Source organism: Pseudorasbora parva, chromosome 1, assembly GCF_024679245.1.
Source record: "Pseudorasbora parva isolate DD20220531a chromosome 1, ASM2467924v1, whole genome shotgun sequence".
Lineage (NCBI taxonomy): Eukaryota > Metazoa > Chordata > Actinopteri > Cypriniformes > Gobionidae > Pseudorasbora > Pseudorasbora parva.
This window is the reverse complement of record NC_090172.1, coordinates 49693586-49717117: the sequence shown is the minus strand read 5'-3', so window position 1 is coordinate 49717117 and position 23532 is coordinate 49693586. Positions and strand designations below refer to the sequence as shown.

The window sequence follows — 23532 nt, the reverse complement described above, 5'->3', positions numbered from 1 at the left end:
ACGCCCTGAATCTAATGAGACCAATTTTATGATTTTTGGATAAACGGTTCAGAAGTTATAAGCCAAAATAGGCATTTTTCGTATCTCCGGACAGGTAGGTGGCGCTGCGCCGAAACGCTGCATGTTGCTTCAAGTCATGCTTGTGATGACATGTACCAAGGTTGGTTTGAATACGATAAAGCGTTGCGGAGATATAGCCTTTAGTGTGTTTTTGCAACCTCCACGTAAAATTTGTTTGTGCGTTTATTGAAAACGATTGGACGAATCAACTTGAATTCCATAACTTTTTGTCAACATGCTCTGAAGATGATCTGTTTCAATTTTCGTGAAAATCGGAGCAACGGCCTAGGAGGAGTTCGAAAAAGTAGGTTTTTCAGAAAATTCAAAATGGCGGGAAAATTTGCATACCGGAAAATGACATCATAGGGTGAAATCGAATCGGCTTGAGCCAAGGAATCCGATGAAAAAAGAATTTTGTTTCTAGCCCTTAGGGGTCAAAAGTTATAAGCATAAATATGAGTGAAACTTTGGACAGGTGGTGGCGCTAGAGGGATTGAGTTAGAGGCACCAAATTTGCTATAGTGACAGCTCAGACTGGCCTCTATGAGTGTGCCAAATTTCACAACTTTTTACCATACGGTTCTATGGGCTGCCAGAGACTCCTATGGCGGAAGAAAAAGAAGAAGAAGAAGAAGAAGAAGCAGAATAATAATAATAGGAACACTAACAATTTCAATAGGTGCCTCCGCACCTTCGGTGCTTGGCCCCTAAATATAGCTGCAAGCAGCCATTATCGGGGCCAAGCGCAAAGAAGAAGACAAGACATGCCAGCATGGCTGGAAGTCTCAAGCCAACTGCAACAATGAGCCATTAAGGACCTATTAAGTTGATTTTAGGCAAAATAGCAGTCAAATTTTAAATACAGTCAATAATAATGGTTTAATGGTTTATCACTTTCGACCAATAGGTGTCACTGTTACGAAACTGATGTGGTTTAGTCAGATTGAGATGACAATGACACATGCAAAGTTTGGTGTCAATATGTCAAAGCATTGCAGAGATACAGCCTCAAGAGTAATTTTTGCATCATGGCTCAACTCTGTTGCAGTGGTATATGAAAACTGTTTTGTCTATCAATCCGAAATCCATAAGTATTTGTCAGCATGGTCTGAAGACGATACGGATCAATTTTGGTGAAAATCGGACAAACGGTCTAGGATGAGTTTGAAAAAGTAGATTTTTAACAAATAACAAGATGGAGCACAGATATGTTTGCAAAATATGGCAAAATTGGTATCTATCTTCTCGGCATGAGCCAATGAATGTATTATGACCAGTCTCATTACAATAGGCTAATTTAATCAAAAGTTATTAGCATTTTTGTACATTTTATTACAACTTTTGACCACAAGGTGGCGCTGCCCCGAAACTTTTTGAATATCTTCGGGACATAGAGCGGAAGACACATACCGAGTTTTGTAATGATACACTAGTGCATTCTTAAATTATAGCATTAGCATTTTAAACCGTAATACTGCATTGAAGTCAATGGGAATTTCATGTTTTGTTTTATTATAGCGCCACCAAGAGGCACAATCCCACCAATTTTTTTATGTGTCCTCGTAGTGAGCCCATACATATGTGTGTCAAGTTTGGTGAAAATATTTCATTTTGTTTTGGAGTTATAGACATTTATATGAAAAAACACATAAAAAATGACTGACACCTGACTTTGATTGGATTTTACTACCCCTTACTATCAATATTTTGAGATTTGGGCATTAGCGTATAGCTATCGACCTATGTTTCCGAACTTCTGAGGCTGGTTTCGTCTCGATCGGACTAGCGGTTTCGAAGATATCAGCAAATGTTTTTTAAGCACTAAATTACAACTCTGCGCAAACCATATGCCGAAACCTGGCAAGTCTGGTATCGTTGGAGTCGGCAAGGATTCAGGAGACCAAAAAACACACTCCCATCAAAATATGTCAACCACACCCAAAGTTATAAGCGTTTGAAAAAAAAAATTCTCCACTAGGTGGCGCTGTTTCGAAACTTCTCAGGCTACTTCAGGGCATCGTGGTGATGACCCATACCAAATTTCATAACAATCTGTTCATGCGTTCATAAAATACAGCATTTTTGCACATAATTCAAAATGGCCGGCATCCAAAATGGCCGACATGGTAAAATTGGATATCAGTCGACTCGGCATGACGCCCTGAATCTAATGAGACCAATTTTATGATTTTTGGATAAACGGTTCAGAAGTTATAAGCCAAAATAGGCATTTTTCGTATCTCCGGACAGGTAGGTGGCGCTGCGCCGAAACGCTGCATGTTGCTTCAAGTCATGCTTGTGATGACATGTACCAAGGTTGGTTTGAATACGATAAAGCGTTGCGGAGATATAGCCTTTAGTGTGTTTTTGCAACCTCCACGTAAAATTTGTTTGTGCGTTTATTGAAAACGATTGGACGAATCAACTTGAATTCCATAACTTTTTGTCAACATGCTCTGAAGATGATCTGTTTCAATTTTCGTGAAAATCGGAGCAACGGCCTAGGAGGAGTTCGAAAAAGTAGGTTTTTCAGAAAATTCAAAATGGCGGGAAAATTTGCATACCGGAAAATGACATCATAGGGTGAAATCGAATCGGCTTGAGCCAAGGAATCCGATGAAAAAAGAATTTTGTTTCTAGCCCTTAGGGGTCAAAAGTTATAAGCATAAATATGAGTGAAACTTTGGACAGGTGGTGGCGCTAGAGGGATTGAGTTAGAGGCACCAAATTTGCTATAGTGACAGCTCAGACTGGCCTCTATGAGTGTGCCAAATTTCACAACTTTTTACCATACGGTTCTATGGGCTGCCAGAGACTCCTATGGCGGAAGAAGAAGAAGAAGAAGAAGCAGAATAATAATAATAGGAACACTAACGATTTCAATAGGTGCCTCCGCACCTTCGGTGCTTGGCCCCTAATAATAGGAACACTAACAATTTCAATAGGTGCCTCCGCACCTTCGGTGCTTGGCCCCTAATAATAACAAGCAGCCATTATCGGGGCCAAGCGCAAAGAAGAAGACAAGACATGCCAGCATGGCTGGAAGTCTCAAGCCAACTGCAACAATGAGCCATTAAGGACCTATTAAGTTGATTTTAGGCAAAATAGCAGTCAAATTTTAAATACAGTCAATAATAATGGTTTAATGGTTTATCACTTTCGACCAATAGGTGTCACTGTTACGAAACTGATGTGGTTTAGTCAGATTGAGATGACAATGACACATGCAAAGTTTGGTGTCAATATGTCAAAGCATTGCAGAGATACAGCCTCAAGAGTAATTTTTGCATCATGGCTCAACTCTGTTGCAGTGGTATATGAAAACTGTTTTGTCTATCAATCCGAAATCCATAAGTATTTGTCAGCATGGTCTGAAGACGATACGGATCAATTTTGGTGGAAATCGGACAAACGGTCTAGGATGAGTTTGAAAAAGTAGATTTTTAACAAATAACAAGATGGAGCACAGATATGTTTGCAAAATATGGCAAAATTGGTATCTATCTTCTCGGCATGAGCCAATGAATGTATTATGACCAGTCTCATTACAATAGGCTAATTTAATCAAAAGTTATTAGCATTTTTGTACATTTTATTACAACTTTTGACCACAAGGTGGCGCTGCCCCGAAACTTTTTGAATATCTTCGGGACATAGAGCGGAAGACACATACCGAGTTTTGTAACGATACACTAGTGCATTCTTAAATTATAGCATTAGCATTTTAAACCGTAATACTGCATTGAAGTCAATGGGAATTTCATGTTTTGTTTTATTATAGCGCCACCAAGAGGCACAATCCCACCAATTTTTTTATGTGTCCTCGTAGTGAGCCCATACATATGTGTGTCAAGTTTGGTGAAAATATTTCATTTTGTTTTGGAGTTATAGACATTTATATGAAAAAACACGTAAAAAATGACTGACACCTGACTTTGATTGGATTTTACTACCCCTTACTATCAATATTTTGAGATTTGGGCATTAGCATATAGCTATCGACCTATGTTTCCGAACTTCTGAGGCTGGTTTCGTCTCGATCGGACTAGCGGTTTCGAAGATATCAGCAAATGTTTTTTAAGCACTAAATTACAACTCTGCGCAAACCATATGCCGAAACCTGGCAAGTCTGGTATCGTTGGAGTCGGCAAGGATTCAGGAGACCAAAAAACACACTCCCATCAAAATATGTCAACCACACCCAAAGTTATAAGCGTTTGAAAAAAAAAATTCTCCACTAGGTGGCGCTGTTTCGAAACTTCTCAGGCTACTTCAGGGCATCGTGGTGATGACCCATACCAAGTTTCATAACAATCTGTTCATGCGTTCATAAAATACAGCATTTTTGCACATAATTCAAAATGGCCGACATCCAAAATGGCCGACATGGTAAAATTGGATATCAGTCGACTCGGCATGACGCCCTGAATCTAATGAGACCAATTTTATGATTTTTGGATAAACGGTTCAGAAGTTATAAGCCAAAATAGGCATTTTTCGTATCTCCGGACAGGTAGGTGGCGCTGCGCCGAAACGCTGCATGTTGCTTCAAGTCATGCTTGTGATGACATGTACCAAGGTTGGTTTGAATACGATAAAGCGTTGCGGAGATATAGCCTTTAGTGTGTTTTTGCAACCTCCACGTAAAATTTGTTTGTGCGTTTATTGAAAACGATTGGACGAATCAACTTGAATTCCATAACTTTTTGTCAACATGCTCTGAAGATGATCTGTTTCAATTTTCGTGAAAATCGGAGCAACGGCCTAGGAGGAGTTCGAAAAAGTAGGTTTTTCAGAAAATTCAAAATGGCGGGAAAATTTGCATACCGGAAAATGACATCATAGGGTGAAATCGAATCGGCTTGAGCCAAGGAATCCGATGAAAAAAGAATTTTGTTTCTAGCCCTTAGGGGTCAAAAGTTATAAGCATAAATATGAGTGAAACTTTGGACAGGTGGTGGCGCTAGAGGGATTGAGTTAGAGGCACCAAATTTGCTATAGTGACAGCTCAGACTGGCCTCTATGAGTGTGCCAAATTTCACAACTTTTTACCATACGGTTCTATGGGCTGCCAGAGACTCCTATGGCGGAAAAAGAAGAAGAAGAAGAAGAAGAAGAAGAAGAAGAAGAAGAAGCAGAATAATAATAATAGGAACACTAACAATTTCAATAGGTGCCTCCGCACCTTCGGTGCTTGGCCCCTAATTATATTAAATCCACAATATCACAATAATATAAACACCTCGACACATATCTAGCCTACCTCATTTGCTGTAAATTGCTATAAATTGCAAAATATAAAATTTTCAATTCATAATTTGAAGTGCTTTAGCCTTTTTTAAATCATCAAATTATCATAATCATTAAATCATCTTTCTCAATATTACATAAAAAAAAAAAAAAAAACTTAAACACTCACAACAACACAAACTCCCTCACGAGGCCACCAGAGCGCAGCACAGTCCTGTCAGTCTGGTCTAAACCCTATGGTCTAAACCAGTTTATTTTGTTCCTCGTTGAAATGCATTAAAGTTGTATAAAATAAATGGCCAGGGAGGAAAAGAAAACCACAGATGGTGTATTTACATTCAGTTCATCTACTGAAACAATCATTTGAACACGTTTCATTTTTAAATAATCTACAGTGTCACATCTAATAGGCTTTTCTGCCCTTTTTCTGGCTATTAAGCGTCAGCCCAACAGGAAGTGAGTTATTTGGGGTTGTTTGGAAAATGCATACTCTGGAATTTGATATACTCCTCCTAGACCTAGACAATTGATCCGATCAGCACCAAACTCTGTCAGCATGAAGTCAAGACAATGAGGATGCTAAATTACCAGCGGCTCTTTGATATCTCGAACGGTTAGGCCGTGGCGAGTAGATTAATTTATGGAGAGAGAAGGAAAACAGGACGTGTTATAACTTTTGCATACATTGATTCATTTTGATAAAACTTCAGTGTGTGTTTGTTGTAAGAGGCCGATCACATGGATGTGTCTTTTGTCAGTTTAAAGACGTGGCGCGGCCACGTTATAGCACCACCAACTGGCAGCAAGAAGTGTGTCACTTTCAAAAATGCCTTGAATCACCATCTTATTTTCACCCAATTTACTTCAAACTTCCTCAGTACAATGTCAAAACATGGCAGATATAGACATATGAATGGATTCCTGATATTTTCAAAACTGTAGCCATGGCAACATGTCAAATTCTAATAATCTTTTTGGGTGTTTTTGAGACATGCTTGAAATCACATGAAACACACATCAGACATGCTGTTTAGAAGATGAAAGCAAAGACTCAGAAACGGGTGTGGTGGAGGTGCTCAGTAGTGCCATCTTTTGACAAAAGTGGGGGCTTAGGCCCTGTCCACACGAACACGGGTATTTTCAAAACCGCAGCTTTTTTACGCGGTTTGGCTGTTCGTCCACACGCAAACGCTGTATCCGGTTACTAAAACCGGACTTTTTTGAAAACTCCGGCCAGGGTGAAGATTTTTAGAAACTCCGGTTACAGCGTTGTCGTGTAGATGGTGAAACCGGAGATTTCGGCTTTTTAAATTGAAGTGCGCGCCGTTCTCTCCTTTGTTTGACGTCAGATTTTCCACATCTCCTTTTGATTTACGTGAGTCGATTCTATGCGGTGGACTCCACTAACAGCGCTTATCACATGTATATCCTACAGATGTTCAGTTATTTCATTGTATTGCAGAACAAAGGCGCCAGAATGCAATAATACAAAATAGTAAAGCAAGTGTGTGAAGCTATTACAGTCCACTTCGGCCCTGCACCTGTACAGTTACCTGTCACTGAGTCCAAAGTAAAGGAACTTGTAGAAGGGTTTCACTTGAGCCCATGGCATCCCTCAGTCAGTGCAATGTGCATCGGTGCAGTGAATGGGACCCATGTGGAAATCAGGCAGCCAATCATAGCATAGTTTTGCGTTCTCATGTGGACAGTAGTAGTGGGAAGTTCGGATCATTTTACTGACTCGGATCTTTGAGTCTCGTTCAGCAAAATGAACGAATCTTTTTTCGAGTCATTTCGAGTCATTTCGTTCATTTCACCAAAATGACATGTTAAATAGCCCAACACATCTAGTACTTATGAAAATGTTGATTACATTTTAAAACTACATACAAATAAACTATAGGGTACAGCAACCAAAGCCAAATTATAAGAAACCGAAATGTTTAATTAATTGATTAGTTGTTGGGTCAGGCTATTGCAGTTTCACTGTTAGTTCACCTCACCTCCTGATCCAAAACATTCTTTCTCTTGCAACTTCATATTTATCACGTTTGTTTTCCGCCTCTCGTGTCTTCGAGCTCCTCGAGACGTTAGCTGTCGACTCGTCTGTGTCTGACTCTGATCAGATCTGGGGGCTGGGCCGCCCGGACCGTGCGTGACACAGGTCCGGAAACAAAAATGATTAGTTCTTACGAGTCTTTCGGGTTTGAGTCTTTCGTTCTTCCTGTTAGTCCCATAGAGTCTATGCTTTCAATAACGGAAACAGAAAAGATTAGTTCTTTTGATCGAGTCTCGGGTTTGAGTCGTTCGTTCTTTTGTCACGTGACTTGTCACCGTATAGAACACAAGTTCACAACCTTTTTAGTAAAAAGCACGTAGTTATTTATTTTATTTTTTATATTATTCTCAGTTAATATCAGACATATACAAATATGGGAATATTGACTATTCAAGTCTAACATCACAAATTCAATTAGACTAATTTTGAATCAACTGTGTGTGTGTGTGTATATATATATATATATATATATATATATATATATATATATATATATATATATATATATATATATATACACACACACACACACACACACACAGCATGTGACTGACAGCAAGAACGAAAGACTCAAACTCGAGACTCAAAAGAACTAATCTTTTCTGTTTCCGTTACTGACAGCATAGACTCTATGGGACTAACAGGAAGAACGAAAGACTCAAACCCGAGACTCGATCAAAAGAACTAATCTTTTCTGTTTCCGTTACTGACAGCATAGACTCTATGGGACTAACAGGAAGAACGAAAGACTCAAACCCGAGACTCGATCAAAAGAACTAATCTTTTCTGTTTCCGTTACTGACAGCATAGACTCTATGGGACTAACAGGAAGAACGAAAGACTCAAACCCGAGACTTGATCAAAAGAACTAATCTTTTCTGTTTCCGTTACTGACAGCATACACTCTATGGGACTAACAGGAAGAACGAAAGACTCAAACCCGAGACTCAAAAGAACTAATAATTCGGAGATTCATAGCTCATTCAGAGGCCATATGTTGCGTAATGCGCATGCGCGTTCAACACAAAATGAACGAATCACTATCTGAGACAACTCGGTAGTCCCGAGTCATAATAAAGATTCGTTCAAAATGAACGAATCGTTCATGAACGACACATCACTAGTGGACAGATTTTTTTTTTAAACCGTGCTTGTGTGGACACGATTGTTTTTTAAAACGGAGGAGGAAAAACTCCGGTAATAAAAACACCCGTGTTCGTGTGGACTAGGCCTTAGTTTTATCTACAGTCACCAAACTCAGTATATATATTAAACTTTTTGAGCCGGACACCTTTCTAATTTACAGTCATTAGCTCTGACCAACAGGAAGTTCAAAAAATAATTTGGTTTGAATCTGAAAAAAAACTGGATAACAGACGAGTAAATATACGGAAGATGCTAAAATGCGAACAGATAATGGATATCTCAAATACTCTTGCCATGGCAAAAGACTAAAAAAGAGCGACACATAAATGTGCCTGGTTTATAAACAAGGCTATACTCCCACCTTCTGGTTATTATATCACACTGGGTTTGAATAAAAAACATAATGTATAGAACCAGTTCATTTGTAGGGCATTGACAATATTGTTTTATAATTAGTTTAATAATTGCATTAATACAAAGAAGGTGGGAGTATAGCCCTATTTATGAACCAGGCTGGATAAGTCCTTGAGAAAAGAGGTATAAAGATCAAACACTTGGCTAGTTTTACCTACAGTCACCAAACTCGAAATGAATGAATTTTAAAATGAATGTACTTTTTGGATTTTTTTAAATCAATATATTGGTTTTCTTTAACATTTTGTATTTGAAGATTAATTCTTAACACAAAAAATACTAACATTAAAAAAAACACATTTAAGTGTCTTTTTCAAACAATTAAACTTTTCTCCCACCATTTAGATTTGTTCAATATTCATGTTTTTCTAGCCTGGTGGGGAATGCACACAGACTCATGGGGACTCGTGTCACTGTGTGGACCTAAATTGAGGCCTCCATGGGTACAAAAGCTTATAAATCATACAGAATGAGTTATTTTTATATTGTACATTTTATTTTTGTTCTTTTAAATCTTGTTCAATCAGAATCAGACTGAGCCTTTCTCTTTCTGTCTGTCCTTCCCCTCCCCCTTCCCCCTCACTCTCTCGGGCCCACTCTGTGTGTGTGTGTGTGTGTGTGTGTGTGTGTGTGTGTGTGTGTGTGTTTGTGTGTGTGTGTGTACGCACGTGTGGTGGTGTGTGGGGGGTGTCTCTTTCACTCCATGTGTATGTCACCTTGTCTCGTGATTGTCATAATGTAACCTTTTCATATCATATGACAAAAAACAACAAAAAAATATTCCATATCTTTAATTAAATACTGGCCTTCTCGACTTACACATTTTTTAACTGCAAAAGATAAATTTGCACATATTTGAATGTGTTCTATTATATCCTAATACATTAAAAATAATCTATATTTAAATGACATAATGGCTGTGGATTGCGGTTATAGTGGGACCAGCTGCTGTGGTAAATCTAGCATATTTGAGCGGTTTTTAAACATTCTCCTGTTTAAATGCATATTGCCTGCTGCGCACAGTTGCCCTGAAGCCACCTGGGTTGCGGTGCCACCGGCTTGGGCCCGTCATCGCAGCTCGCAGCTTTAATTTGTTTTTGTAGATGCTCATCATTTCAATAAAGGACAGTTTGATAAAGTTCAGCAGATGTTTTTAATGTAAAAGTCAGTAAATCATCAGATGATCTTATATTTAGATGAATCAAATTAACAGCTTTGGATAATGTGATTAATCCAGCAGGGTATTGTTACTTGTTTTTTGTTAATCTTTTAGAGTGTCCAAGCTTTTTAACTCCAAGGCATTTCATTTCTTGGGCAGGCGGTGCTCAAGTTTACACTGTAAATGTGGCAGCGTGTCATATAAAAAGTGTTGGCTCTTATGACAAATTGGTTGGATGGAGTAGACAAATTGGATAAAAGCCTCTGCTAAATGAATAAATGTAAAGGCAAATGTTGAGTGTTTCTAATTTCAGGTTCAGAACACTCTTAAAATAACGATTCTTTATTGGCATCTGGTTTCATTTCAACCTTAAATAACCTTTGGAGACTTTACTTTTAAGAGCGTAAACTTAGCTCTTGTTGTCTCATCACTTTTGTCTTATGAAATACAATTGAATGATATTTTAACTTCTGGAAAAATTACACTTTTATTGTAAAAAAAAAAAAGACAACAAAACCATTCTTTTTACAAGTAAAATGTACTTTTATTTCACTTTGTTTTTCCTCCTGCACACAATCATGTTTCATATTTCATATCAAGCTCTTTAAGGACACTGTTGTCTCCTTAGTAAAGAAATAGGCCTACGCTAACTTTTGAATTCAAGTTTGTGTATTGCACGATAGTTATTTAATTTTAAAGGAACTGTATGTAAGAAATGTATTTCAATTAATCATAAAATGGCCCTGATATGTTACTAGACATTAAGAAATCATGTTAATTTCAAATACATATATCACTGAACACAGTAGTCCGCCCAGGATATTGTCATTTAAAAGTTGTTGTTGCAGCCTTCAACTGATGTTGATGTTTTGGCCTGAAGCTCCGCCCTACACCTATCTACCAATCAGAAAGTCAGTAGTGTTGCCAGCTGCTAGTGCACTTTTTTTTACAGTGAACTATAACGAATTTAACCTCAAAGGAAGTGTATGTAAGATTGTGGCCAAAACTGGTACTGCAGGTGTATCCCCTCCCCTCCCCTGACTCGAGGTTGTCAGATTGGCTCCAGGATCAGCAGAACGTTTGTATCTGCAGATGTTTTGTATGACAAATTCAGCTTTTAAAGTTTATTAAACTATTTAACATGAAAAAAGTTGTGATAACTTAAAGTTTGTACAACTATTGACCCTAAGCTGACTCAAAGATGAGTTAAAAATGTTGCCTTAAAATTTTAAGTTTTTTTTTTTTACAGTGTATATAGTAATTAATAAATTATAATTCATACTTTCATCATGTATTTTTTTCATGTTGAATGAAAATACATGATGAATGCGGGGGGGGGGGGGGGGGGGGGATTATAGTAGCATAAAAAAACAAACAAACAAACATTGACCTGCAAGATCGCAAAAAGTAACCCAAAGGCCCACTCAAGCGCTTTAAAATGTGCAGCTAAAGAGTGGTGCAGGTATGACGTCACTTTGTAGGCCAACCGGCAGTTAGCTTTTTACCATATAGGCTTTTGGATTATTGTTCAAAACAAGCTCCGCGATTAAAAAAAGTTTTTTATACTTGCATGTTTTGTAAAGATAATCATCACAGATGAACATGAATTTTAAAATGCATTTTAAAACCTAAATGCAGTTGCCAGAAGTAAAAAGCTATAGGCTATAAACAAACAACACCACAGTCCCGCAAATGTAACGTCACCATCATGAATCTTCTGACAACTCCTTTAGTTTTTATCAAAAACCATTTTCCCCAGCTGAACAAAGTCCAATCCATGGAGGCCCCACCTCACAACTCACGGGACTTAAATGATCTGCTGCTAGCATCTTGATGCCAGATACCACAGCACACCTTCATGGGTTTAGTGGAGTACATGCCTAGGGTCAGGGCTGTTTGGGCAGCAAAAGGGGGACCAACACAATGTTCTGGGCGTTATTACTTTCTGGACGTGGACAGCAAGTGGGCATATACTTACATTCAAAGGAGAAAAAGGCCTCAGACTAAATCTAAAATATCTTAAACTGTGTTCCGAGGATGAACAGAGGTCTTACGGGTGTGGAACGACATTGGGATGAGTCATTAATCAAAGAAATGTTTATTTTTGGGTGAACTAACCCTTTAAATAGTGCCCTATTTCATAGTATAGGCGGCGATTTCGGATTCAGCCCATGTGTTTTCACACAAAGGGACTTCAGAATCATTAAAGAGATTCACCAAAACATGAAGAGATCACTAACATTGTGGCTGAATCCGAAATCACCCTGTAATACTCTCAAATTAGGCATTATTTAAGGGGACAGCCATTTGTAGTGGTCCAAAACCATAGTGGACATTATTGAGTACACTCATTCAATGCCACATTGCACCGCAATAACGTGTGTACAGCCGATGTAGGCTACACACAACGGCTGTCTGAATTCACACACTTATTTATTTTCATTCAAGTAAACTTTATTAGTGGACTAACGTTGTGAATAGTGAATGAGGGTTTAGGGGCGATTTCGGATTCAGCCCATGTGTCAGTGTCTGTGTGCTGAGATTATTAAGAGCAGCTCTAAACCTTCATTTCAATGATCAGTGTGTTTTTGCTCATCAATTGCCCTTCAGGACGCTGCCGTCAAAGCATCAGTGCGGGTTCATGATGCACTGAAAACAGTTATGTCCAAAGTAAATATTTACAAGGTCTGATATCAGAACATGGAAAAACACTGGAAATCTAAACAAAAAAATGATCATTAGCGTTTGAACATGGACCACCAGCACATGCATCCACAATGTGGGAAAAGAGAAATTCAGCCACGCAATTTTCTTCAAGGAAAAGTTTATATTTCAGAGCACTGATGGACGTATACCACCTTCAAATATTTCAAATATCATTAGATACATCGTTTTAAATGTACAGTGTAATTATGCTTGATGATCCTTGAAAGTTTCATCTCTCTTAAAGGGATAGTTTATCTAAAAATGAAAAGATTTACTCTCAAGCCATCCTAGTTGTATATTATCTTCTTCTTTCAATACAATCTGAGTCATATAAAAAATGTCCTGGCTAATCCACACTTTTGCGTGGATTACTTTAATAATAGATGGATGCACTTTTTTGGGCATCAAATGTTAGGCTCTCATTCACTGCCATTATAAAGCTTGGAGTAGCCAGGATATATTTTAAATATAACTCAGACTGTATTCGTCTAGAAGAAGAATTTCATATATGCCTACGATGGTTTGAGGGTGAGTAAATCATGGGCTAATTTTAAATTCAGGGTGAACTATCCCTTTAACATTGCAATATCACTTTAAACGTTTTCTGACATACACCAACGTAATCATTCCGCCTGGAAATCACATGATTAGTTATGGGAACGACGGCTCCAGGTGGCTTCTCTTGTATACAATTATTTTATAATTCAGAGGTGTATTTGAATAAAAAAGCAATTTATGTACTGCATGTTTAAAAAAACATCTTAAAAATATATCTTAATTAAATCAAATAGCACCCTAATGGGGCTTCTTGAAATGATGAGTATTACTTCTGTCATTAATAATCACAGTATAGTTAGGTTAAAATGTACATTAGATAATACAACCAAAGAGAAAGGAAGTCAGTCCAATGGCCTCTTTTCTTGCTGTCATCCAGCGGTCATCAAACACGTCCGGCAGCAGAACTGACGGAAGAGCTTCTTCTCACATAATCTGTTCGACTTGACCATCTCGCAGAACACTTGATCCGCTGGGAAAGAGAAAGACAAAGTTCAGACCTTCGGATTGTGAGGACTTCACTCATTAACGTCTGTTTAGAATTTGCGCGTCATGTCCCAGCATGCTCTGCACGTTTGTGTTCTTCCTCACAGTGGTGATATGAAGCTGAGATCCAGTTTGTCAGATCACACACTCTTACACTGAGAAAAAAAGGTTTAGCGGGATTCTATTTACCCTAGAACCCTATTGATTCAGTTTGGAACAATCCTTAAGGTCAAAAGAGTTTTATATATGGAGAAATGTTAATACATTTTGAAATTTTAAAAATCACTACTTCTTCATCGGATTAATACAAAACTCTCACAACAGTCACTGTGACCACACACACACACACACACACACACACACACACACACAAAAGTGGACCTGAAAAAAAAGCTAAATTGTCGTAAAACAAATAGCTGCACTTCAGTATATTATTTTATATACTGCACTTGAGTATATTATAACATATTTTATTGTGTGTGTACAACCTACAAATCAGTCACGATGCAGAAACAAAACACAGCAAGGAAGGGGTTACACTCTAAAACATCAAGAGTACAAAACAGACACACTCTCTCTCTCTCTCTCTCACACACACACACACACACACACACACACACACACACACACACACACACACACACGTTGTGTTTCCATGTTTTATGGGGACTTTCCATAGGCGTAATGGATTTCATACTGTACAAACTGTACATCCTATCCCCCTCAGTGCCCCTGCCCCTAAACCTACCCATCACAGGAAACAATCTGCATTTTTACTTTCTCAAAAAAACTTTCTCCTTCTGTGTGATTTATAAGATGTTTTCCTCATGGGGATGTAAAAATGTCACTCACTCACTCACTCACCTCACTCACCTCACTCAACTCACTCACTCACTCACTCACTCACTCACTCACTCACTCACTCACTCACCTCACTCAACTCACTCAACTCACTCACTCACTCACTCACTCACTCACTCACTCACTCACTCACTCACTCACTCACTCACTCACTCACTCACTCAACTCAACTCAACTCAACTCAACTCAACTCAACTCAACTCAACTCAACTCAACTCAAACACACACACACACACACACACACACACACACACACACACACACACACACACACACACACACACACACACACACACACACACACACACAATTGAACTGGTGTTGCTGTAACACTATAGCAAAATTGATAGTTTAAAAAGTAGATCCTAAGAATGTCTAAATGTATATCTAAAACAGCAACTTAATAAATTGAAGTACTTATTAAGTACTTAAGTAGAATTTAGTGGTTACACCACGACATTGCATAGGCCACACCAGACGGAACAAATCTGCCTTCAATAATTAGATTTTAAAGGCATTGTGTCTATTTTTACATGAAATACTGCTGTAATTGAAAATAAATAACGTCTCGGTTACGTATGTAACCCTCGTTCCCTGAAGGAGGGAACGGAGACGCCACGTCGGAGTACCGACGAATAGGAATCTCGCTTGCGAGAGCCAATCTACTTCGAGTCTAACTAAACGAGCCAATGCACATTGGCATGCAATGATTGCACCAGGTGCTCATGCCACGCCACGCGGGTATAAATGAGACACAGGTGATTGCATCAAATTATCTTTTTTGCTGAGGAGCCGAGTAGGTAGACTGGCGCCCCGGCAGGGACAGAGGACATGGCGACGGGACGTGGCGTCTCCGTTCCCTCCTTCAGGGAACGAGGGTTACATACGTAACCGAGACGTTCCCATTCAGTCGGTCACTCTCGACGCCACGTCGGAGTACCGACGAATAGGAATCCCTACCAAAGCGCCATGGACTCTGCCCCCTTCCAGTGCCCTGTGTGAGCCTCCTGAGCTCTCTTACCTGATGAGACAGGGCTCACACCGAGAAGTCCATCACTGCTGTTCCGCATGACCCGCTCAGTGACTATTGGATAACACTGGGAAAGCGTGCCCAATGGGGGGCCGCTGCGGAACCACATCATACCACGGGAGTTATGTGGGGACCGAGCTGAGCCGTAGCCCGCCGCCGTGAGGGGGGCTCCATCCCTAAAAAGGAGGGCTCTCCCAAGGGAAAGACACGGGCTTCCGAGAGGAGCAACCGTGGAAAAAGTGTGGGATCCCCGTAGGGTCACTCACATGGCCCCAGCCAATTACCGGTTCTCCAGGATTCAGCGGTAAGGGGCCTGATGCCGGACGCTCCGCCACGCCCGGCACCGAGGGCGGTGGAGGACTCACAGAGTTTGCTTCTGGAGAATTAAGCGCCGAGGCGCAGCAAGCCGACAAGAGCCGGGCCTCTCAGTGCTTCTACCCGTTTGAGGTGAGAACACAGGAGGAGACCGGCTCTACACGTAGGCTATAAAACCTAGCGAACGTGTTAGGTGTCGCCCAGCCCGCAGCTCTACAGATGTCTGACAGCGAGGCGCCACGTGCCAGCGCCCAGGAGGATGCAACACTTCTAGTAGAGTGTGCTCGCAGCCTGAGCGGGCAGGGCACGCCTTGTGCCTGATAGGCCAAGGTGATGGCATCCACTATCCAGTGGGCCATCCTCTGCTTGGAGACAGCCTTTCCCTTCTGCTGGCCTCCGTGACAGACAAAGAGCTGATCTGAGGTCCTGAAGCTTTGGGTTCTGTCCACGTAGATCCGCAGAGCGCGGACGGGACAGAGCAAAGCTAGGGCTGGGTCTGCCTCCTCCAGGGGCAGCGCTTGCAGGTTCACCACCTGGTCCCTGAAGGGAGTGGTGGGAACCTTGGGCACGTAGCCAGGCCGGGGTCTCAGTACCACGTGGGTGTCACCCGGCCCGAACTCCAGGCACGATTCGTCGACCGAAAATGCCTGCAGGTCCCCTACCCTCTTGATGGAGGCCAATGCAGCCAACAGCAAAGTTTTCATGGACAGAATCTTCAGCTCTGCTGACTGCAAAGGCTCAAATGGGGCATTCTGCAGTGCTCGGAGCACCAGAGCAAGATCCCAAGAGGGTATGGAGGGAGGACGAGGAGGATTTAACCGTCTCGCCCCCCTAAGGAACCTGCCGACCAGGTCGTGCTTCCCCACCGACTTACCCTCTACATGGTCATGATGGGCAGAAATAGCAGCAACGTAAACCTTGAGGGTGGAGGGCGACAGCCTCCGCTCCAACCCCTGCTGCAGGAAGGAAAGCACTGACGCGATCGAACATCTTCGGGGGTCCTCCCGGCGGAGAGAACACCAATCGACGAACAGGTTCCACTTCAAGGCATAGGCCCGTCTCGTAGACGGTGCTCTAGCTGAAGTGATGGTGTTAACTACCTCTTGAGGTAAGTCACCTAGAACCTCCGCGTCCCGTCCAGGGACCAGACATGAAGTTTCCAGAGGTCTGGACGCGGGTGCCAGAGGGTGCCCCGTCTCTGAGTTAGAAGATCCTTCCTCAGAGGAATCGGCCAAGGAGGGGCTGTCGCAAGGAGCATGAGTTCTGGGAACCAAGTCCGGTGGGGCCAATACGGGGCCACCAACAGGATCTGCTCCTTGTCCTCCCTGACCTTGCACAGTGTCTGTGCAAGTAGGCTCACTGGGGGAAACGCATATTTGCGTAGGCCCTGGGGCCAGCTGTGCGCAAGTGCATCCGTGCCGAGTGTGCCCTCGGTCAGCGAATAAAACCACTGGCAGTGGGACGTTTCTGGGGAGGCAAACAGGTCGACCTGTGCAACCCCGAACTGAACCCAGATCAGCCGGACCACCTGGGGGTGGAGCCGCCATTCTCCCGGAAGCGCAGCTCGTGACAGCTCGTCGGCCGCCCGGTTGCGCACCCCAGGGACATGAATGGCCCGAAGCGACCTCAGACACTTCTGACTCCAGAGGAGGAGATGGCGGGCGAGTTGCGACATGCGACGTGAGCGTAGACCACCTTGACGGTTGATGTACGCAACGGTCGCCGTGTTGTCCGTACGGACCAGTACATCTTTGCCCCGTAACCGGCCCTTGAGTCGGCTCAGTGCACGATGTACTGCTAGCAACTCGAGGCAATTGATATGCCACTGCAGGTGCGGGCCCGTCCAAACCCCTGACACTGCATGCCCGTTGTACGTGGCACCCCAGCCCATGGACGAGGCATCCGTGAAGACCACAGCATGCCTGGATACCTGTTCCAACGGCACTCCGGCCCGAAGGAACCCGGGATCTGACCACGGGCTGAAGGTTTTGCGGCAGGACGGAGTGATGCTCACCCGATACGTGCCGCGTGTCCACGCCCATCTCGGGACTCGGCCGTGAAGCCAATGCTGAAGCGGTCTCATATGAAGCAGGCCGAGCGGTGTTACTGCCGCCGCAGCCGCCATATGCCCCAGGAGCCTCTGAAAATGTTTCAGTGGAACCGCCATCCTGCCCTGAAACGTGTTCAGGCAGTTCAGCATCGACTGGACGCGCTCCTTCGTGAGACGCGCAGTCCGCTTGACCGAATCCAACTCCATACCGAGAAAAGAGATCCTCTGCACGGGGGCGAGTTTGCTCTTTTCCCAGTTGACCTGAAGACCCAACTGGCTGAGGTGTCTGAGCACCAAGTCCCTGTGTTCGCACAACTGCTCCCGGGACTGTGCAAGGATGAGCCAGTCGTCGAGATAGTTTAGGATGCGAACGCCCTGTTCTCTCATGGGCACAAGGGCCCCCTCCGTGACTTTCGTAAAGACGCGGGGGGACAGGGCCAGCCCGAAGGGTAGGACCTTGTACTGATATGCTCGCCCCTCGAACGCAAAGCGCAGGAACGGCCTGTGTCGGGGGAGAATCGAGACATGAAAGTACGCGTCCTTCAGGTCGATCGCTGCAAACCAATCTTGGGGACGGATGCACTCGAAAATGCGTTTCTGTGTGAGCATCTTGAACGGTAGCTTGTGAAGGCTCCGGTTCAGTACTCGCAGGTCCAAGATTGGCCGTAACCCACCGGTTTTCTTGGGTACAATGAAGTACGGGCTGTAGAAGCCTGTCCTCATATCGGCTGGAGGGACCGGCTCTATCGCGTCCTTCGCCAGTAGGACTGCGATTTCCGCACGCAGGACACGGACGTCTGCAGCTTTCACCGAAGTGAAGCGGACGCCCGTGAACCTGGGGGGACGCCGGGCGAACTGAATCGCATAGCCGAGCCTGATGGTCCGAATGAGCCAGCGAGACGGACTGGGAAGCTCTAACCAGGCTCGCAGAGACCGAACAAGCGGGATCATCGGGACCACCGGCGTACCCACCGAGGGGCAGCGAGGTGGAATACAGGCACCGGTCTGGGGCGGCTGTCTCGTGGAGGCGGCCCGCAGAGAGGTGTGAGTGTGCCGTGCGACACCTACCTGATTCCACGGCTGGGCAGAGGGTCCGCACGGAGTTTGTGGGGTGTCCGTGCGTCGTCCGCTGCTGCCCACTGGCGACACAGGAGGAGGATGAGAGTGGTCCGGCGTTTGACCGGCCACAACTCTCCGAGCCCCCTGGGGACCCGGAGATGAAGGAAACCGCTCTTTTATTGAAAATTTGGGTACCGCTGGGGCTGAGCCCAGCGGCGGAACAGAAACAAAACGGAACACAAGATTCTCCACCCGGCCCTCCTCCGGGGGAAGGAGCGGTGCGGTCACCTTCTCCTGGAGAGCAGTCCTCCTCATCTCCGGGTCGCCCGTCTCAGGACCGCTTCCCCTTGCCTTTGCCCTTCTTCGGGGCTGCCTGGACGGGCGGGACGGCCGGCTTGCGCCCGGCTCCACGACGCCGCTTGGGTGGAGGCTGCTGCTGCGACGCGGGAGCGGAGGCAGACGCAGACGGCCGCCCTCGGCGACGAGCTGGCTGAGGCGCTGCCGGCGGCGGGGTGGAGGCAGCAGCTGACCGCCGCGGCATGATGTGACTGATGGCCTCAGTCTGCTTCTGTGCGGCCGAGAACTGCTGGGCGAAGTTCTGCACCGCGTCGCCGAAGAGGCCAGTCTGGGACACGGGGGCATTAAGGAACCTGATCTTGTCGGTATCCCTCATGTCCGCCAGACACAGCCAGAGATGGCGCTCCAGGACCACCATAGTGGACATCGCACGTCCCACGGCACGCGCCGTAACCTTCGTCGCACGAAGCGCGAGGTCCGTCGCCGCCCTCAGCTCTTGTAGAACTGCGGGATCGTGACCACCCTCGTGCAGGTCCTTCAGTGCCTGGGCCTGATGAACCTGCAACAACGCCATAGCGTGTAGGGCGGAACCTGCCTCTCCACAAGCCTGGTAGGCCTTCCCGATCAGATCGGAGGAGTACCTACAGGCCCGGGAGGGGAGACACGGGTTCCCCCTTGATGTGGAGTTAGGGCACAGTTGCATAGCAACGGCCCGTTCCACGGGAGGAACCTGCGTGTAACCCTTTGCAGGTCCGCCATCAAGGGTGGTGAGGGAGGAGGAACCACTGGGCCGGTTTCGGGCAGTAAAAGGTGCCGTCCACGACCCAGTGAGCTCCTCGTGCACCTCCGGGAAGAAAGGAACCGGGGTGGGGCGCTGAGAACCAGCACGGGCCACCCCGAGAAACCAATCGTCCAACCTCGACGGCTCGGGACACGGTGGAGGGTTCCACACGAGCCCGACCCTCTCGGCAGCCCGGGAAAGCATGGCCATCATCTCCGGATCGGTATCGGGCACAGCGGGTCTTCCCGAAGGAGCCCCCTGCGCCGACACGTCATCTCCAGACAACTCTGACCCTCCCTCCGATGCAGCGATGGACATTTCGTCATCGCGGGGAGCCCCGAAGGATACGGGTGGTGCGCATCTCGAGGACGGCCCACCTCGTTCCAACGGCAGCTCTACTGGCTGCGGAGCGCGGGAGGAGTGAGGATTCCCCGCGGGTTGGTTCCCTGGAGGAAGCGCGCTCACCGTCACCCTCAAATCGGCCGCGCTACTACCGGAAGTAACCCTCTGTGGAGGGTTAGATCGCGGCAGAGGCACGGGGACTCCGCCTTTTGCAAGACGGAGCCGCGACCGCAACTCCGAGATGGTCATGTTCCCGCAGTAAGAACATGAGTCATCCATCAGCGCTGCCTCAGCGTGCTGCACGCCCAAACACGAGATACAGCGCTGATGACCATCCCGCGGTGAAATGAACCCACCGCACCCAGAAACACACAGATAGAATGTCATCTTTAAAAAGACGCAAGCTCTATCTGTGTTGCTCTTTTAGAATGATGCTCTCCTTGGTGCTGAAACACGCAGGGGGTGGGGCCGCGGCGACACAGACAGGAATGTAGTGCAGCCTGTCGTGCGCGCTCTCTCTCATAGGACGCTTTCAACAGCCGTGAGAACGGCTTTTTAGCGCTCTCCACCTAGCGCACCGTACCAGCTGTGAAAACAGCCCTTGTGGTTGCTCTTATGGACAACGAAGAGAGAAGATCCGAAGAACACACGACCCGCTGCTGTGTTGTCACACCAACACCGACCGAAGAGATCTCTTCCAAAAGGCAGGCTCTTTCTCAGTCGAACTGCGAAGTGAAGAGTGATATCTGGCATACCACTCGGCTCCGAAGCAAAAGGATAATTTGATGCAATCACCTGTGTCTCATTTATACCCGCGTGGCGTGGCATGAGCACCTGGTGCAATCATTGCATGCCAATGTGCATTGGCTCGTTTAGTTAGACTCGAAGTAGATTGGCTCTCGCAAGCGAGATTCCTATTCGTCGGTACTCCGACGTGGCGTCGAGAGTGACCGACTGAATGGGAACTTGTATAACAATAATTTCTATAATTTTCAATGGGGAAACACAAATCTTGATGCAAAATATGAATTAATACCATGAAATTCTCTCAAAATCCAAAATGAAAAAATAAATAAATTATTGAAGAACAACATGTTACACTGATTTTACTGAAAATAAAAAGTTATATTTCATGTAATTATATATATATAAGGTTGTATTAATATTTCACAATATTATTGTTGTTTTTTGATCATAAATGCAGCTTTAGTGAGCAAAAGAGACTTCTTTCAAAAACATTTAAAAAATCTTGAATGGTAGTGTAAATGAAATATATAAATATTTGTAGTGCAGCTTTTTCAGGCAAGTGCTTGATAAAAAACACAAAATTATGATCGTATGTTTGGAAAATGCTAAACATTTTATTTACTAATGGTATGTGAACTCATAAGGACAACTGTACTCAAGTCACAAGTCTTCAAATGTTAAGAAAACTAAAATAGATAATTTAGGAAAAAAATAAGCATTTATTTTATGCATCTTTGCAATAATAATTTCTGACTACCCTTCCGCAAAATGAAGATAGTTGCATATCCATAAATAAATAAATTATGCAACATTTAATAGTCATTTTGCATGTAATCATTTGACACCTGTCAATGTAAATAGATGAAGAGTTTCTTCTATTGTCCTCAGCGTGTCTCTTAGCATCCTCAAATAGGATGCAGCCTGTATGCTGTGCACTCGATCCCCATTGTCTGAATCAATGGCGCTGACACCAGCGGACCGTCTGCTGTCCTCTTTCTCCTCTCTGGGTGAGCTGGTGGTCATGTTATGTAAGTTTGAACAGAAAGAAAGTTCCAGAGAAATGAGAGGCAGCAGCTCCTGGTGAAAGCATTGTTGCTGCCCTGCCAAAGCTCTGCCTCCACTCACACAGCCGCCGTTTACAACAAACCCCCGTTTTATCCAGCCTTTCAATCACGCACGACCCTCTTCCCTTTTATCTTTTCTCGGTACGTCACTCTCTTCTGAAATCTTTCTACACATTGTGTCCCTCTTTTCTTCGCTCTCTAACTGACAGCTTTTATAGTTGTTCAACAAACTGTGTTTGAGAAGATTTGAAGTCTGAAAGCCCCATAAAAATTCAGGTCAGGTCAATTTGACATGACATCATTCTTCTAAATAATTGCTTAAAAACATTATGGATAAAAATAACTTGAAAAGAAAAGGTCAAATGGAAGTCAGTGAATAATGAAGGTTTGAGGTAGAAGTCTTTACTTTAAAAAATTATAACAGGTGAATTAATAGTTATTCACATACAAATGACTCGTATGAAACGTTCAAACAGAACGTCCCAGTCACACTTTCCCATGCAACAAGTGCATTTTAAAATGTCAAACTACAAAAAGAACTATGGAATATGAAGGAAGGAAATGATGACAGAATGCGCATCAAGTTTTCACAGATAAAGTATTTGAAGAGCACTGCCCTTGTTCCCCTATGCAACAATACAGAAGAATGAAAGGAAAATATTTATGCACAATCACACTCTCTTACCCTAATGTTTGCAACAGCACACACACACGTCCACAAAACTCCACAGATAACTCACTCTGTCATTCTAAATCAATCACAAGCGCTCGATAGAGCACAATGAACTGCATCTGCTGCTGTCACCCTCCTCACCACCTCCACATCAGCAGATGAGTCGGGTAGGGAATCAAGAACTGATGGAACCGAATAATTCTCATGATGTTTGACTCTGATAACAGTTCTCTGAATGTCCATTACTCAATCTACAGTGCCATTATGTTTTATCTGAGTGGTGAGTTTGAACTCTGAATCAAATGTGATAAGAGAAAGATTGGGTGGATGACTCTTATGAACTGGTTCTATTAACTTTAAATCAATCCTAATAGTCTTTTTCACACACAAAAAAAGTCTTTACTGGTAGATCAACATTAAGAGATCGAGTGTGAACAGGACCTTTTCAAATATACTGGTAGATTTCTGTCAATTTCCT

The 23532-nt window shown here is 43.8% G+C and overlaps 1 protein-coding gene across 2 annotated transcripts in view; it reads right to left on the bottom strand.

Annotated features, from left to right (window-relative positions):
• Window positions 1-12895: 12895 nt before the first annotated feature.
• The window catches only part of pcsk6 (proprotein convertase subtilisin/kexin type 6), a 112832-nt gene continuing 102195 nt past the window's right edge, over window positions 12896-23532 (bottom strand). For both annotated transcript variants that reach the window (XM_067444739.1, XM_067444745.1), the window contains one exon: window positions 12896-13821. In XM_067444739.1, coding sequence (XP_067300840.1) covers window positions 13721-13821 — 101 coding nt within the window. In that variant the 3' untranslated portion in view covers window positions 12896-13720. The remainder of the gene's footprint in view (window positions 13822-23532) is intronic.